Here is an 18,407-nt window from a genome sequence, read left to right as displayed (position 1 = left end):
TTTCTCTCTGCCCATAAGCAGAAGCGCTCACATCCCACACTCCCAGATCTCGGCATGGATGGGGCAGCTTAGCTCCATTAGCATTTTCCACCGGCCTCCTGCAGCTGAGCCAATCTGATCAGGGACAGAGATGCTATCAGCACTGAGCACGCTTTGACAGTCTGCTGCCACAGAATGAGCGGATTTCAGCATAGGGCTCACAGGGGATTTTGTGTTAAAATGCAGGTTTACTAAGTCAGGGAACTCTACATCACTTTACTGCATATATTTTAAGGCTACAAATATTCTGGAAAATAATTATGTCATTGTAATGTACGTTATTTTTGTTATTCATTTAGCACATTGTTGTCAAGCAGCAAAAAAAGCTAACAAATTTTATCAAACAAAAAAAAAACGTATAAAAAAAGTATAGCATTCTTACAGAATGAAATTTCAGAAAATGATTGCTTACTTTGGTGTACTTTCGTACTTACTTACATCTATAAAAATAATTACATTTTCCCTTCAGTCATTTAATAAATAAGATTTTCATAAAGTTAATGGCATTAAAATGTTTTAATTAAGAAATTTGATTGACTTGAATTGTATTTAAAGGCAAGTGAGTTAGTACAGAATAAAACACACAGATAAATACACAGACAACCACCAGAACATTGTCATAGTAACAAGTCAAACAAGAAATGAATGGAAAAATATTTACATATATTTTCATGGCAACAAACTTTTAACTGCTTATAGCCTATAAGAAGACAATGTAAAATTTACAAACTGCATTCTATTGTTTTAAAATGTATAAAAAGTGTCATAAAACAATTTGTGAAGCAAATTTACAAATTAGTTTAACAAAAGTCATAATTTATTGATAAACAATAAAAAGTTCAGTTCTGGATTTCCTCGGTCACAAACTTGTAAATTTGTAACGTCGATATTCATTCTCCCTTAACCAGGCTTAGTGTTAAAAATCCCCCCCGGGTTAGTAACCTGGGGAAGGATGCACACAGGTCAGTGACAGACGCACTCCTGGGGTGTGACTGTGAGGACGCAGACAGGTCACAGTGACAGACGCGCTCCTCGGGTGTGACTGTGAGGACGCAGACAGGTCACAGTGACAGACGCGCTCCTCGGGTGTGACTGTGAGGATGCAGACGGTTCACAGTGACAGACGCACTCCTGGGGTGTGACTGTGAGGACGCAGACAGGTCACAGTGACAGACGCGCTCCTCGGGTGTGACTGTGAGGACGCAGACAGGTCACAGTGACAGACGCGCTCCTCGGGTGTGACTGTGAGGATGCAGACGGTTCACAGTGACAGACGCGCTCCTCGGGTGTGACTGTGAGACTCCAGTAAAGTCCGGTAAAGGTCTTGAGCGGAGCTGCTGGACAGGGCCTTGAGCGGAGCTGCTGGACAGGGCCTTGAGCGGAGCTGCTGCACAGGGCCTTGAGCGGAGCTGCCGGACAGGGCCTTGAGCGGAGCTGCTGGACAGGGCCTTGAGCGGAGCTGCCGGACAGGGCCTTGAGCGGAGCTGCCGGACAGGGCCTTGAGCGGACCTGCTGGACAGGGCCTTGAGCGGAGCTGCTGGACAGGGCCTTGAGCGGAGCTGCTGGACAGGGCCTTGAGCGGAGCTGCTGGACAGGGCCTTGAGCGGAGCTGCTGGACAGGGCCTTGAGCGGAGCTGCTGGACAGGGCCCCAGCCCCGAGGCCGTCATCACGACAGGTCCACGCTCTCGTACTCGGCGTGGTCCGAGTCCTCCAGGTCGATGCCGGGGACCAGGCTGTAGTACTCCGTGGACTGGGCCAGGTAGGCCTTCTCCCGGTCCGCCGAGTCCTTCATCACCTCGGTGACGCTCACCGTCTCCGGGTCGGCCCTGTCGTCCTCCCCCTGGCCCTCCGACGGCTCCCGGGCCTCCAGGCCGGGAGCCGCGGGGAGGTCCTCGGAAGGGGGCGGGGCCAGGGAGTCGGCGGAGCCGAGCTTGACCTCCACCTCCTCGTACAGGTCCCTGCTGCTGCCGAGGAGGTCGGAGGACGGCCGGAACATCAGCTGGTTCTTCAGGAGCACGTCTCGCCCCATCCCCCCTCCCGCCTCGGGCGCCCCGCCCGGCCTGGGTCGCCCGCGCCGCCGCTCGTGCTGCGAGCCGTTTCGGTGCTGCGCGTTGGTGGCCCCCGGGTCGGGGACCCACTTGGTCGAACGGAGGCCGGCTTCCTTCCTCTTCTTCTTCCTCCTCCTCCCGCAGCACCAGCAGAGCCCCAGGGCGAGGAGGAGGAGCAGCGGCACCAGGATGAACAGGACGGTGAGGGTCGGGCCCTGGCACACGTCGCCCGTCCGCACCGACCACGCGCTCCGGCCAGCCAGCCAGGCGGGCGAGGCGCAGGTCAGGTTCCCGACCGCGCCCTGCCAGCTGCTGTCGTTGCCCTGGCGACCCTGCAGGTCCTCCACCAGGGCGCAGGAGCAGTCCCACACGTTTCCAGAAAGTTCCAGGCGCTCCAGGCTGGGCTGGAGCGCGCCGCGCGGGAGGACGGCCAGGCGGTTGGAGACCAGCCGCAGCTCCCGGAGACGGACAGAGCCCTGCAGGAAGTCGTCCGGCAGCCTCTCCAGGAAGTTCCCCCCGAGGTCCAGCACTCTGAGCTGGGTGGCGTTAGCCAGGAAGCCCTCCGGAAGCTTCCTGAGCATGTTGCGGCCCAGATACGCCTCCCTCAGCCAGGCGGGCGAAGCGGCGGCGTCCTGGAGGTGCGTGATGTTACAGTCCGACAGGTCGAGGACCTCCAGGTTCCTCACGTCGGAGAACAAGGCCCACGTCACACTGGCGAAGGAGGAGCCTGAGTAATTCAGGCAGCAGGACTCGTGAGGTAGCTCGGGGGGAAACTGAGCCAAAATGGTCGCCAGTGGGCACTCACACCCCCCTACTCCTCCATCCATCGCACACAGCAGCAATCCCCAGAGAAGCACAAGCCCTGAACAGTGAAAAAGAGAAAGAGCGATACATCTTCAGCCATCCCCGTTCGTGATTAACCCTTTAAGGTGTAAGATTACAAATTTGCGATAAGAATGTTCCAAACTGAACATTCTAATGCTGATGTAGCAATCACTACTGGTAACTGAAACCAGAGAAGTTCTAGAACACTGGTTTAGAATTCTGAATGAATGAATAAATAAATAAATAAATAAAACATTTCGAAAAGCCTACTGTTCAAAGGGTTATTATATCATGGCCATTTGAATGCACGGCAGTTGAACTGCTGGATTTAATCTTAGTATAACATGCATTGTGTGTCGCAATGTAGCACTGACAAAGGACTAGAGAGAGTAATTTCAGTGTGAATACCATAGCCGGCTCAAAAAAAAAAAAAAACAATGTTTTGAGGTCAACAGTTTAAAAAAAGATCTGCTGTCAGACAAACAGCCGTGTAATAAACAGTATAAAGAAAAGAGCATCACAATCAAGTGAAAAATGAACACCAGCTGGCATTGGCTATAAAAAAAAAATAAATCCTACATCAAATAAAAACAAACTTACGCTACTCACAAAGCCAGGTGAGAGCGAAGGGAGACACTAGCGCTGTAAGTCCATTTCTTTACAAAGATGAGAGCAAAACGCCTCGTTTCCACTGGGGAGGTGTTTGCAGTGGATTTGCGTCACATTGTTGACCCCCCGCTTTCCCGCTGTTCCTTGAGACGGTGCAAAGCTCCTCCAGCTTTCACCTGGCCCCTGGGCAACTGTAATTGCTGTACCGATCCCACTGCAGGTGTAAACAAAGCCACTGCTGCCTGGCAACCAGGCGCGGGGGCCCCCATGCTGTTGTGCCCAGCCGAGGCCGTCGCCATGGGGACGGACGCCGAGAGACCGGGGACGGGAGTAGGCAGACCACCTGCGCTTGACTACGCCCAGGTGCTTGATGGGATGCGTATAGCAACAGTGACAGTGGAACTCATCGCCAGTGCGACAGCTCTGTCGGTTGGGAAATGTCCTCTGATTCTATGGCAGAAACGGCTCTTATGAGGCTGGCTTTCGACAGAGCTGGTGGTTCTGATCTAGTACAGGTTCATCCACTCAGCACAGGTCCTACAGAGAAGACCGGGCAGGAATCCCGCATGCAAGAGTTCTGATCTCTGCATGGACGCTAGGGGTGGAACATTTTACGTTTTTCTACGGACGATTACAGGCTGATTTGTCCTTGCGGTTACTCAAGTACGCTTTTTAATTCATTTTTATTCAAAAGCCTGTTTTACGGCAGCGGACCTGCTCAAAGGCATCGCAGTGCGTTTTCTCCAGAGTAGGCTAGATTTAAGGATCTGCGGAGAGTCCTTCTTTACCTGTGAAACGGTCCCACCCCTGTACAATACTGCATAACAATCCTTAGTCTTGAGGCAGGTGTTGAGGTCCATGCAATGATGATTATCCAGTTCATAGTGTATCTATAATCACACATGGAGCTGCTGGCATCAAGCTGTAAAATCCTATACTGTAGAAAAAGGCCCTATATAAATGCATACTGCATGTTGTACGTATTATTCTGCGGTGAAATTCTAAGATTTCCAAACAGCACCTATTATCTCCATATAGCCCTGTTGTCTGCCTGATCAATGGAGAGTTCAGTGTGTTTGAAAACTACCCTGTTCTAGCAATCTGAAAATCCATAGCCCGGAGGCATATTCGTGGCTATTTTCTCAGACTTTGACATGATGTTCAAAAGAGCAAAGCACGGAAAACAAGGAGGCCCTTCAGCTTTTATACGAGTAATTTCTTGCCAGGCAAAGAGGGACGCTTTCCTAAAAGAGACCGCTGTCATTATCGAAGCCCACGGGTCGAGAATAGCCTTGCGATTAAAACGTCTTTGTTTAAGCCGGGCCGGAGCGACACACTCCCTTTCCTCCACGCCAGCGGCTCGGAGGTCTCCCTTCCTCAGAGATTACAATGCTGAACGTGTAAACAGCAGGGCTGGAATGTGCTTATACCCCCAAACTGCATCGATGAGCCGCAGGAAACGTGCGCACACACACACACACACACACACACACAGGCACACAGGCACACACACACACACACACACACAGGCACACACACACACACAAGCCGGGACGGATACTTCCCTGTCCATTTAAGCTGACTCTCTGTTTGATGGTTTATCAGGATCAGTTGACACTGTGGGCCTGATGAGGTAGGTGGACAGGGGGAGGTGGGGCTGGAGGGGCTTACAAGCAATAAATACAGGATTGAAAAAAAAAACCTCTTCGCTCCTGCAAAACCGTTTATGCAACAGACCCATCTTTCTTCTCCAGGCATGGGAAATGGTGAATATTTTTGGGGATTGATTTCAGGATCTGATACAGTAGGATGTTTTCTGCTTTGTTACAAATGGGCTGATTCAGTCAACCGAGAAACTTTGGCCTTTAACCGCAAATAACGATTTAGCGGGTTAAAAATATGATGTCACGTTTAAAATAATCGAGCAGCTCCTGAAATAAAAAGGAATACAGCCTTGCGGTGTTTGTTTCTGAGAGATAAGGCAAAGCTATTAGCTACAGGGATATGGTTGATCAATAAATCACAGCTCAGGGCAATCTCCTATAGCAACAAATGAAGTCGAATGCTCAATGATTCACTGTTTATTCATAGCCTTCACGCCTATCTACCGGGGTTAAAGGGTGCGGGTGACTTCAGTTTACAGGAAACACGCAACTGCCGGAACATCCTAGACTATCATTATGGACGTTTGACAAAGGTATATATATAAGAACCGGAGCCATTTAATTACGGAATGAATCAGTTGTTCCTTTTAGAAACCTTTTGCTAAGTCTTAGCTAAAATACTCGAACGCACCGTCTCGGGGAGGTCAAGAATAGACTACACCTCCAGTCCTGACAGACTGAAATTTTCTAGGCCTTTTCCAAGTAGCTACAGCGATGATCTCATTTCGGAACAATGTGAAGTTATACACCCTATCCTGAGCCTGTTTTCCCATCCTAGATAAGTGTTAACTTTCACCGTTAGCTCACATTATTTCCTGATGATGCCTACGTGTACTCCACACCTGTGATGTTGGTGCACGTGCACGGCCTCACCTTCACAACGGCGAAATGGTTTAAACAAGTAGCCTACCTGGCAGACTAAGGTAATCATACATTTAAATTGCGTAAATTCACTATATGCCGCATTTTATCCACAATCTCAGTAGTTTTGGCTAAATAACGGTAGCAATACTTCTTACAACACTGTGCGTTGTTAGTCACAATGTAGTTCTGTCAACCTGAAACACGCTTAGTTTATCTTGCTTACGAAGACCGAGACAAAAAACAGAAAACAATATGTAAGCGAAAATATAATGTGCAAAAGTTACACAACCCGGCTAAAAGTACATACACAATATATCTTTGTTCATACTCACCGTTGTAAAGCGACCGCATTGTCTGTCTACTCTAACACTATAAATTAGACGGGTGAATTGATTTATTGATAGGCTTACCTTCAGATAACATGGCTGTAACCTGTTGCCGGTTTCTCTGGCAGTAGCCGTGTGGGATCCGATTCGCTGAAACCGTTGTCTGCGAGGCGAGTTGCCCCATCACGTCAAACTACCCTACAGTCCCACGCCATGGGCGTGTCTCTCTCCCCTCCGCTACAACTGTTTGGAATGTGGATATTCCACTTCCTCGTTTGCGGCGTTTGTTGGCACGAGCGTCCCCCTCAAACAATACCTGTGTGCAATTAGGCCTACAGAGGGATTAAAGACCTGTAAAGATGGAAACGAGTGGAACATAGCAGGCAAATCACTGCATTAAAACAGCGGTGTTGGTAGATGCTCAGTCAAAAATAACAAAATTGGATGTTGTTAAAATAGACACACAAGATATTTAATGTAAATCAAACGGAAATAACTTTACAGCATCGACATAAAAAACAAGGTACTGGCATTTTATTTTACGCGATGCTATTAAGAAATTAAACTCAAGAAACGAGCACATTTCCGCAACCTACTTCTCATATGCGAAGTGTAATGACAGTATTTTAAAGTGGAGTAGTATAGCGAGAGAAATATGTTCAATATATACACCTGCTTGCTTCCTGCTCATGCTGGTCTATTTGACATAACTTAAAATGTTTTAATTTTAACCTTTATTATTATTATTATTATTATTATTAGTAGTAGTAGTAGTAGTAGTAGTAGTAGATAAATAGCCTACATAATAATTATAAATGCTTTTATTACAGTAGCATTTAAGTATTAACAAATATTGACATTATATGGGAAAATACAGTGTAAAAACCTAGCCATGTGCTATGTGCTTTAGTCCAGTTGTTCCTCATAGTAACTATCCTCCACGCCATGCACACTTTACCCCCATAAAAATATTGAAGACATGTATACACACATATGGCTCTGGAGTCATATGTGTTATATTTCACCGCCCTCTAGTGGATATATTGTATTCTACACTTATGTGACCTTGCATAAAATCAGCCCACATCTTAGGAATCGTAGAGCTGGCCTATTCGGCAGCAAAAGGGACAGTTCCGTTATATCTTCTAGAGATCACAAGACCAAGCACGCCGACAAGACCTCTGGCAACTGACCCCCAGCGTGCCTGGACTTCGAGCTCATGTCTCCTGACTTTTCTTCCCACATTTTAGTTTTCCTGAGAGTTATGTTGATGTTCTCCACTGCTGTACATTACTCAGAGTAAAAGTGTCTGTCAAATTATTTTAATGTAATGTAATCTTCCTACAGGTAGAGCCTCAAATTAACTCCAGCACAGCGTACATTCAGCTCATCAATTTCAGTGTTTGTGCTGTTGTGCGACTGAGGGATATGTTATTTAAATGATTTCAGTTATGAATATTCATTATATTTTCCTTGGATTTGACCTCTAATAACTTTACACCAAATTTGGCAGACAGGGATGGCTGAACTCTTTCTTGCTTCAGTTAAAGTATAGTGCAGATTGGCCAGTTGATGGTGCTACAGTGCATGTGACAAAATATTAACATTCACAAGTCCAGCCCCACACTCCCATATGATGGAGTCATAGCAGCGGTACTTATGTGCCGCTGCTCAGAGATGGGGAAACGATCAGGCTTGAGGCAAAATTAGAATTATGTTTAGGAGCTTATGAAAGGGTTTGGGCAAAGGTTAATCTTTGATTTTGGATGAGCCAAATATTTGCAGTGGTGGGATGTAGTACTATAGCTTTGTAAATGTATTGACTTTTTTTTAGTAAATTGCATTTTTCAAAATAAATGATTGCAAACATATTCATTTTATTGAGTCGATGAAATTTCTGTTTTTTTTTTTAAACCAATTTTAATAGTAAAATCAGCTATTAAAGAATTAGGTTCAAATTAGGGTCCAAGTAGAAATATGGTTAGGATTAAGTTTAGCATTAGGTTTCATTGTTGTGCAAGAATAAAAGGCTAAAAGAAATGCAATATTTTTTATTTTTGGTGAAATACTTTTTTATTTAAAAAAAATATATATTTCTAAAATTTTTTCATATATATTTGTTTGCATTGATCACATATTTTAGATTTTTTGCAGGCTTATAATCATGTATTATTATGGTTTGCTTTAGGATTGTTATATTGTCTGTGTTAGGGTTGAGGTATGATTATAGATATATTTAGGAGCTAGCTTTTCACCTTTTGGGGTAAGACAATAATGTATCTTTTGTTTCTATTGTTGAATAGTAACAATGCTTTTTTATTTTCTCAGTTTTGGTCTCATCACATAAGTGATTCTCATGAAACTTCGCAGACTGCTGACAGGTAAGTCCAAATGGCCACTGATCCTTATTTATTTGTATGTTTTTAGTATATATTCATGATAATGGCCACTGAACAACTGTGACACTGATTGGCCACATGGTGGTGCCATACCCGTTATTTGAGTTTACAATATTAAAACAATCTTAACTATTATCCCGTTTTGAGCTAAACTTGAAACCAACCTCAAACGATCTCACAGTCTTAGGTTTTTCAGCATTTACGTTTTTCTGAAAACACTGAAATGCTACTTCATCTACAAAAATTGACTGATTGCAAAACAATTGTTATATGTACCTACAGACTCTAAATAAGCAATGCTTTCCCTGTGGGTTTGTCAGTGGCTGACCGAACGCAGCCAATGAGCTGGCCTGTGCGTATAGCTGTTCACATAAATGCTTGTAACTCCAAGACAGTGTGATGAAATGTCATGCCATGTGGTGGATGTTTACTTATGTAACTGAATATCATGAAAGTGGTATGGCATTTGTCAGCCTACACCAAATCTCTTTAGAAATCAGTGTTCAGTATTCAACAAATTTACTGTATTGCTGCATGTAACTACAATGACCTGTAATAAGGCTGAGGTCAACATACAGAATCTTGCTTTAAAAAAGCACTAAAAATCCCTGCAGCATCACACAAGAACTGATACATTGGTCCATTCTATCAATAGGAACACATGGATGGCAGACCCCTGGGAATTGCTGCTTGCAGCTATATTTTTGTTCGTTGCATGTTTAATTGATTTTGTTGCACTAAAACCCACATCAAGCTAAATATATTGAACATCACTAAACCATGTAAACCACATATTCACATATAAATGTACTGTTTTGACCTGGTTGCCACACTCCTTTCCTGTACTGCCACTTTGAGTTCTATGCCAGTAGAATGCCTGCCAAATACATGAATGTACATGATTTGTTCCAGCTTGTTAGCTATGAGTCACAGCAAAATGCTAAAATTAATGTTATTTTCTGCTTACAATCTCATTAGATAAATCAGATAGCCAATGATGCTAATACAATTTGCATGGCACTTTGTTATGTTTAAAGGGTGAGGGGAAAGTAGGGTAGTCGTGACTCAGATGTTGACGGCTTGATTCCCAGTCAGGGCACTGTCGTTGGACTGAATGCAATGTGAGTATGTTAGGGTGTATTACATTTAAAACTTCTTCCACCACTGCGCTCAGTCCATTGAAAAACATTAATAATATGTTTAAAATATATAAAGCTTCGAAACCTGTGGAACACATTTATTTATTCCTAATATGTTTCCCATGTTCGGCAACAAAATGCACAATGTAATCCATTGTATGTTTCCATTAAAGTGCCACTAGGTGGCAGTATACGGAAGGATAAATCGCATCGCATGACTTCAGTTTGATTTTATGGTCGGCTCAGTCAGGTACGTGGGTCTATTTTTTAGTTTGCGGGGGAGTAGTCGCATCATATCAGAAGATCACATACATTCACAATGTACTACCGAAGCTCATTAACCTTAAATTACGAATTACAAGAAATATTTACACAACAGTGCTAGCCAACAATATAAATGTAAGCTCCCCATAAAATTCAATACAAAAGTTACTTCTTGTCTGTACCCTTCCTATGCTAAGATACCCGTCTTCTGTTGTTTACAATGAAAAAATAATTATGTTCTGAAGTCTAGGGACTTTGTGAGCATTTCAGGTTTATTTGGAAGGTGGAGAAATGTTTGACATCTTGCAGACAGCATTGAAGTATACTTATTTAGGTCATACACATTGTTCTAGCTCCTTGCTTTAAAGAGTCATACATTTTCCTTGGTGAGTCACCGTAATGAAGAGAAAAGTGATGACCTGTATTACCATTTTGGAAAAAAAATGAGAGGAAAAAGATTACATTATGGAATGGTAATTTATTATTAAAAAAAAGAAAATATATGAACAATTCAGAATAACTGCTTTAAACAAACTGTACATTTTATACATATTGTAAGAATTTGATCACAATTCTGGATTATCATCTGACATGGAACCCCCCCACCTGCTCCTTCAAATGTGCAAAAACAAAACCCCGCATGCAAAAACAAAAAACAAAAAAACAAAAAACAAAAAATGCTACAGTACCTGTGGTAAACAACAAACACCTCTCTTATCTAAGCAAAAGATAGAGCAAATTGATATATTTTCAGCTGACATACACTTATTTAGATTCAAAAAGAGCAGAAAGGCACAGACAGGTTTTTTTTTTTGGGGGGGGGGGGGGGGGGGACGATGAAGGGGAAGGCTGAAAGGGTAACACTGTTTTGGGGGGGGGGGGGGGTCGCAGGAGCAAGAGGCGGGGCGCTCCTCCACACGGGACGGGGGGGTGTGTCGAAAACCCAAACCCCCTCACGATTCGGTGTAGACCGAGGAGATCTGACTCAGGCAGCGGTCAAAGCCGCCCACCTGGAAGAAGACGTTCTCCTCAGGGCTGGGGGAGAAGCCCTGGCCGCCCACCGCCTGGATGTCCTGGACCAAGCTGAACCCTGCGAAGCACCACACCGCAATCAGAAAGAACGCTGAAGACACCGATAGCAAAGCAAACCTGGGCCTTTTAAAAATTCTTATGACTTATGAGTGGGTTGTTTTTTTTCTTGTTGAAACTCTGTGTGGCTACCGGTTAGAACCTGGGCAACATTTAAGCCCCTGGGCCACAAGTGGGTACCCTGGAGTTACAGGTTCAACCTCCAGGCTACAGGTCATTCACACACTGGGGTGCCGTACAGGGGTGGCGGGCGGGGGTGGGGGTTAGCAGGATTCCAAGGGTCCTGACTGATAGGGACCCTCAAAAAAAACATTAGAACATAGGATTTTATGGGGTGGTGGGGTCCAATGTAAGATGTTTTCATGGGGCCCAAAATCCCTGGTGGTGAACTGTCTGGTTCACACAGACAGATTTTTCCTAGTATTATTCATCTAGTCTAATTTTTAAGTCTTATACAAGTATGTGCCTGAGCAAATATTATGGCTACAGACTATCCTCCACAGCTATAGATTGCCCTGGCAGAAATGACACACTGTAGCTACAGGTCAGAGGCCTGGTTGCAGTGTTCTTCTTCTGTGGTATCACTCTTGTTCTTCTAACACTCCCACAGCGAGCTCTGGCCAAGTGCTGGCCATCCACGCTGGATAAGAGCTAGCTTCTCTCCCAGCACAACCCTTTTTTCCCGTTCCCATCTCTGCCACTTGGGGATGCGAAACTATGACAAGCATGCTTTCACCTCATCACTTCCAGAGCTAGGCTTGAAACGCGATGCTGACACGAGCTCACAAAGTGGAGTGAAAAGTCTCTGGAACTCTCCAGATCTCCCCAGCACGACATGCAAAGGATGATGGAAGGTCCGTACGAAACACGGAGGAGAGAAAGAAAATCTTGGCAAGGACGCTCAAAAGGAGGACTTAAGCTGAAGCGGGCCTGACATTCGCTATAAAAGACATAAATAAAAGAGCTCGGTCATTATATCATGCATCTGGTCTGAAAAAGTCATTGAAAATCCTTTATGTAAAAACTGCTGCGCTTAGCTAAACACTTGTGCCACTGGTGGATAGCAGCAGTAAGTTTAAAAAAAAAATGTTGTACACCACTGCCAAAATCTCACATGCTTACAGTGTCAAAATACCTGCATGGTATTTTTAATTTTAAAATCTTTACGAATGCTTTTGAATTTTAAAAATAAATATATTTTGTCGTTATGAATCTCCAGTCTCTCACAGACAGCACTTTTTTTTCCAGTCTTGAAATATGCTGAATGGAGTCTCGAATTAGACAACTCTTGTCACAGGTTAGGTCATAAGCTAAAGTTGTACTATGATGGCAAGAGGATGCAAAAAAACCGTAATACAGTAGTAGTAGTAGTAGTAATAATAATAATAATAATAATAATATACTTTATTTATAGAGCACCTTTCATACAATGAAATAAGAAGCTCAAAGTGCTAATGCACAGGGAACAGAGGGTAAAATTTGCAATGGATGAAGCTCCTCTTATTGTTTTGCGATTGGAACTGTTCCATACTTTTTAGCGTGTACACAAAAAAGGGACACTTCACCACTCAGTTCGCCTTTGGAACCCCACCGGACAAGCTTTGCTGACGCAGATTGCCCCCCCGGGAACTCACCCTCCGTGTTGCCGCTGGAGTCCCTCACGGCATAGCCGTTGGACCGGTGAGGATTGAAGCAGTGGGAATCCACCGGTACGTGGATATCGCTGACCACCGGCTCCATGCGGTAATTATCTCTGTAATGGAAGCAGCTCTGGAAACTGCCCTGATAACCTGCTGAAACAGACATAGAGAGAGAGAGAAGGGAAAACACAAAAAAATGATAATTGCATTACTTTTGCTGAGTTTAAAAACCGCAATGAAAGCAATCGCAGTTTAATTGTTTCAGCCATGTCAAATATTTACATTCTACAGCGCGTCTGTCACTGTGACTCAGGAGAAGGTGCTCAAAGGCCCAGCCCAGAGGAGAAGCTGTTTAAAGGAGGGCCGAAGACGCAGCGAATCAGCTGCGCCGTTTCTACCATGTGACGTACTGTGCCCAGGTACCCAGGGAATGCTTTAGTGGTGAAACGTTGGTGAAATGGCGTCCAGGTGTTCTGGTGAAAACCCGGCTACATTCGGTTTGTAATTGTAAACGTTTTCTAATTGACTGGGATGTAGCCAGGCTATATTTGGGTGACCTCAGAGCCACAATAGGGTTAATCTAGTCCGTTCCACCCCTCTTGATGTCTAAATTCCAGGCTTTGCTCACTGGGAAAACTCCTTACTTCAGCAAGAATGGGATTAGGAGCACAAGGGGAGTATAGGTCCCTCCGAAATCATGAATATGGTGAAATTTCATACGGCCAGGATGTGAATGATATTGGGTAAGTGGAATAACTATTTCAAATGATTAGAAAACGATATGTTTCAGACGTAATCCAAGACAATAAATTAAGCATGAGTAGAGATTGGGGGGAAATCAGGTGGAGATTTACATTCACCTTTTAGGTGTTTAGCAGACTCTCTTATCCAGAGTGACACAGCTTTCAGCCATTTTACACACAGTTCATTTGTACAGCTGGATATTTCTACTGGAGAAATTCAGGTCAAGTACCTGGCTCCAGGGTACGACAGCAGTGCTCCGGGAATTGAACCCACAACCTTGGAGTAGCAAAGCCTGGTTCTCCAACCATTATGCTTCATTGCCAAGTATGACAGAGAGCAATGAGAAACAGTTCAGGCCTTATTGTGTAAATATGCAAACTGTGAGTTAACCCATTAAGGTGTAAGATAACAAATATGTGATTAGAATGGTCTTAACTGAACATTCTAATGTTGATGTAACAGTCACCACTGGTACTAGAAAGCAATAGAGTTCTAGAACACTGACTTAGAACTTAAAAAAAAAAAAAAAACATTACAAAACTTACTCTTCAGAATTAAATGTTAAGTTTGTCAGTACGCAGCAGGCCAGGATAGTTACAACCGTGCACAGCAAAATGTTCAGTGTTAAAACATCTCTGACTGATAGAGTACATCTAATCCCATCTGGTCCCATGCAATCTCTGTGTTGAATTAACACTTAACTGAACTTCAGTGTGCATTTTTATGCATTCCGATGCGTAAAATAAACAAATTATTTTTTCTGATAAACAATTCTTCACACTGTCACATCCCTTGGGGGGGTCAAACGCTAGTGAATGGAAACAGTGCCGATCTCTGCTCTTAGTTACCACCCAAAGCATGACGTGACACTGCCCGAAGTTATTGAGCACAGCTGGACCGTTCTGGAACCCTACTGATGACCACTGACCACAATATGAATCAGATGTCCTGGGTTTAATGATGCTAATAGCATCTAGGCATGGGACAGCAGAAGACCAGATGAAGTAAGGCTCCATGAAAATGCACAACCAAAGAGAAGCAAGCTAAAAATGAATATCCTATATTACAGGGGTCCTCAGTCTTATCCAGAAAGGGCCAGTGTCTCAACCAAGCAGTAATACACCTGGTTCTACTAATTATGGTTCTCAGCAAAGACTCTAGTGGTTGATTAGTAGAAGCTGGTGTGTTACTGCTTGGTTGGTACAAAAGCCTGCACCCACACCGGCCCTTTCTGGATCAGATTGAGGGCCCCTGTTATATTATGACCATTTATAGGATAAGGTGGGAATCTAACACGATTCTTTCTACGACCACTCATTCTGTTTCATGGGGCCAAGAGCGGAGTAGGCCCACCATGGAGGACATGTTTATTTGGTCAAGTCAGTATCACACTCGAGTGTGCCATCGGACATTTCGGTCCCCACAGAATATGCCAGTTTCACGGTAAGCAAAACAGCTGTTGGGATATGAGTTGCACAGACATGAGTTGGAGGAAGAATCTTCACGTGCAGCTTCAACAGGTGGGCACCCGATCAACCATGACAGTCGCCGGGGTCTGAAGAGACGCTGGCGTTCCAGCCGACTGAAACCCTCCCATCCCAGGACCACCTCACAGCCAATTTCCAACGTCTCCCTGCAGGGTGTCCGGAGTTTATACCAGACAGTGAGCCCATCCATGTACTGCAACAGAGCTTTAACGGCATGAGCCACCCAGCAGCCCCAGCTTTCCCCAATTTAACTCGGCTGAAGATCAATGATTTAAAGCAGGGATTTAAAATACTGGGTTGGCAGGGAGGCATGGAGAAAAACAGAAGGGCTGAAGAAGAACACAGTCTTCATCATCCACCCTCCCAGTCATGTTGCTGTGTTCTCTGAGGTATGGCAAGGGTCTCTGGCAAAATCAGTCCCAACGGTCAACACCCCAAGTTGGGCCACAGAGGCTACAGATGCCCCTGGTCTGGTCCTGCAATTCTGGTTGCCGGAAGGTTCAGCTGTGCTCAGCCACCTCTGTCTTTGGACTTCCCTTTCGCTCCATGAGTGCAACCATCTGTAGTGTGCCCTCAACACCTGTATCAACATGCTGAGTCAGCATGGCCTCGACCAATGGAAATGGTGCAGCTTTAACCATGTGACATGCTGCGAACACTGTTGATACTGACACTGTTGATGCATTAGTACTGTACAAGTGCTGCTGATTTAATTTAACATCTGTGATGGGGCAATCTGAGCAAATGTTATTCAGATAGCAGTTAAAATTAGGATGACATTTCAGAGAACGTTGATCTCATTCGAAGGCACGGTCATGGGTTTCGTTAATCCTGAGAGCTTATATCATTGGAACCTTCATGTCATACCGACTTCCGAAGCACGCACTCTATCAGAGTTTCCCCCTTTTGAGAACAGTGGGCTTTTTCCACTGAAGTCATGTCCATTATGTTCTAATCACATGCCAGCCCTGTAGAAAAGGACTCTTGAAACAGGGGGGAGGTGTACCCAGTGCCCGCAACGGCAGTTCACAGTCATTACCCTGATTTGCTCCATCTGGGCTTACAATGGGGGGATAAAACAACAAACACAATCACAAATGCTTATTAAAATAACAACAATAGCTCACTTTGTGAAACACGAGTTGCATGAGAAGAGGGCTCAACGGACGGTCTGTTGCGGCGGTTAGCTGGGCCCCTGCCAGTACTACGGAGCGGGCAGAAACCACAGCCGGAAGTTTCCGGCGTGTGTCACATGCCTCGCAGGACGCGAGGGCCGGCTCTCCAAGCGCAGCAGAAGGCTGTTTGATACCGGAAACCCAGAGCTCTAATGCTTTAAACACTTCCTCTCCGTTTCATCACTGAACATGAACACACACCCTCACACACACACACACACACACACACTCACACACAGAGAAGCACACACAAACACACAGACACACACACATATGCACACACAAGTACACACGCATACACGCAGACACACACACATACACAAACACACACGCACACATACACACACACACAAGGACACATACACACAAGTACACACGAATACACACACACACAAGCACACACACACAGACACACACAGACACACATACACACACAAGCACACACATACACACAAACATGCACAAACACAGACACACACACACACACACACACACACACACACACTCTCACACACAGAGAAGCACACACACAAACACAGAGACACACACACATATGCACACACAAGTACACACACATACACACACGCACACACACACACAGACACACACACATACACAAACACACGCACACATACACACACACACACACAAGGACACACATACGCACACACAAGTACACACGAATACATACGCACACACACACACAAGCACACACACACACACACACACACATAAACACAGACACACACATGCACATACACAAACACACACACCTCAGGAGGGTTTGCGAGTTCAAAAAAAGGTATTAACCAAGTTCAAAGCCAATTCCGTCCAAGCATAATTGACTGTGTGAGCAACAAAGCACTGTTCTGTTTGTGGAACGTGACTTAAAAACTAAAACTCTTAAGAATGCCTTGCCATTTATGAAACACTTTCCCATTTCCTTTCATCTTAATTTAACAAAAAACTACAAAAACAAAGCTAAGAAAATAAAGGTGCAGCTGCAGGACTTGACCAGAAGTCAAGTTATGCTCACCGTAGACATGACAGTTTTTCAGTGCAAAACCCACATAAAAAGCAACACCAATGCCTTTATGAAGGTGTGCATTTTGTGTTACAGCTTGTTTAAAAATAAACACACTTTTGCTAAGTGAAAAACTGTGATTTTCCAGTGAAAGAAATACACTTTCAAAGTCAGTTTTGCAGTAGGTGGGTGTGCCCTCTAAGCCATCATTGGTAATGCTAGTAACCCACAAAACAAGACCACCCCCCCCCCCCCCCGCCCCCCCATTTTACCTTCATGTACGGGCGGGTCCTGGAAGTGGGTGTAGGGTTTGTGCTGGCTGGGGATCTGCTGCTGGTCGCTGTGTGAGCTGTGCTTGTCCAGGGGCGGGGCGGGGGCACCGGGGCTGATCCTCGAGGACAGGAGAGGGGTAGCCATCCTGGGACGAAAAAGGCAGTTTACAGCGCAAATTCAATCACCACTGTTAGCACACGCTAACGCACAGCAGTGCGCTCTCATCACGTAGCACCAGTAAATCACTTTGTCCAGTGAGTTCACAGCATTGCCACTGGCACGAAACAAGTTCCTTGACCATAAAACACTACATTTACACGACATTTATTTATTAGTTACTCTCTTCCAAAGTGATTTAGCAGGCCATTAAGACTATGGCAAGTGCAAAAGACAAGCGTACGCCAATTACTAGCACAGGAAATTCAGCCACTACAGAAGTGAATGACATAAGATTTTAGGCGATGGAAAATGGCCGCCATCGGAAAGTGGTTTGCTAACTAATCTGTGAGGCTCAGCAAATCACATTCGGCAGACTCGTGAAATGAGAAGTTTTTTCTCTCGGGTCCTTTGAAAGTGTCCGTTGAGAAAATGATTCACAAAGCGGTGAAAATCCAAGATTGCTCATAAAGGGGGAAAGAATTCGGAGCCCTGATGAGCAGTCCCAATGACTCGAGGTGTAGGTCCGGACGGCGGAATGCTTGAAGAGAACTGCAGACACGAGTCATAAGCAACCTCATCGTTTTCTTCCATGACCGAATGTTTTCACGGTCAGTGACAATTCCTTTACGGGCAAGATG

General features: G+C 44.9%; 2 protein-coding genes and 1 long non-coding RNA gene across 6 annotated transcripts; 1 reads left to right on the top strand and 2 right to left on the bottom strand.

The window, feature by feature from the left end:
- Nucleotides 1-536: 536 nt before the first annotated feature.
- On the bottom strand, nt 537-6,624 carry si:ch211-106k21.5 (leucine-rich repeat-containing protein 26). 3 transcript variants are annotated; one of them, XM_035420222.1, is made up of 2 exons: nt 6,461-6,624; nt 537-2,950 (listed from the first exon to the last, which is right to left on the bottom strand). In XM_035420222.1, exons 1-2 carry the CDS (start codon nt 6,558-6,560, stop codon nt 1,707-1,709), a joined length of 1,344 nt encoding a protein of 447 aa, XP_035276113.1. In that variant the 5' UTR covers nt 6,561-6,624; the 3' UTR covers nt 537-1,706. The 3 variants fall into 3 exon arrangements, with proteins under 3 accessions (XP_035276113.1, XP_035276114.1, XP_035276115.1); XM_035420223.1 differs by having other exon boundaries at nt 6,383-6,466; XM_035420224.1 differs by lacking the exon at nt 6,461-6,624 and adding an exon at nt 3,523-4,286.
- LOC118228801 lies at nt 5,819-11,128 on the top strand. The gene is made up of 4 exons (XR_004765543.1): nt 5,819-6,109; nt 8,705-8,757; nt 9,431-9,896; nt 11,070-11,128. It is a non-coding gene; the product is annotated as an uncharacterized LOC118228801 (long non-coding RNA).
- LOC118228799 (zinc finger protein GLIS1-like) lies at nt 11,109-18,030 on the bottom strand. Of its 2 annotated transcripts, none has more exons than XM_035420225.1 (3): nt 17,610-18,030; nt 12,902-13,060; nt 11,109-11,268 (listed from the first exon to the last, which is right to left on the bottom strand). In XM_035420225.1, exons 1-3 carry the CDS (start codon nt 17,752-17,754, stop codon nt 11,132-11,134), a joined length of 441 nt encoding a protein of 146 aa, XP_035276116.1. In that variant the 5' UTR covers nt 17,755-18,030; the 3' UTR covers nt 11,109-11,131. The 2 variants fall into 2 exon arrangements, with proteins under 2 accessions (XP_035276116.1, XP_035276117.1); XM_035420226.1 differs by having other exon boundaries at nt 12,902-13,057.
- Nucleotides 18,031-18,407: the final 377 nt, after the last annotated feature.

This window comes from Anguilla anguilla, chromosome 6, assembly GCF_013347855.1.
Source record: "Anguilla anguilla isolate fAngAng1 chromosome 6, fAngAng1.pri, whole genome shotgun sequence".
NCBI lineage: Eukaryota > Metazoa > Chordata > Actinopteri > Anguilliformes > Anguillidae > Anguilla > Anguilla anguilla.
This window is presented reverse-complemented; position numbering and strand designations above follow the sequence as displayed.

Coding starts and splice junctions, on each gene's coding strand:
- si:ch211-106k21.5 (XM_035420222.1), bottom strand. CDS start 6,560: ATGGGGCAACTCGCCTCGCAGACAACGGTTTCAGCGAATCGGATCCCA. Junction 2,951..6,460: donor TACAGCCATGTTATCTGAAG/GTAAGCCTATCA, acceptor TTCACTGTTCAG/GGCTTGTGCTTCTCTGGGGA.
- LOC118228799 (XM_035420225.1), bottom strand. CDS start 17,754: ATGGCTACCCCTCTCCTGTCCTCGAGGATCAGCCCCGGTGCCCCCGCC. Junction 13,061..17,609: donor GGACCCGCCCGTACATGAAG/GTAAAATGGGGG, acceptor TGTCTGTTTCAG/CAGGTTATCAGGGCAGTTTC. Junction 11,269..12,901: donor CTCCAGCGGCAACACGGAGG/GTGAGTTCCCGG, acceptor GGTGCTTCGCAG/GGTTCAGCTTGGTCCAGGAC.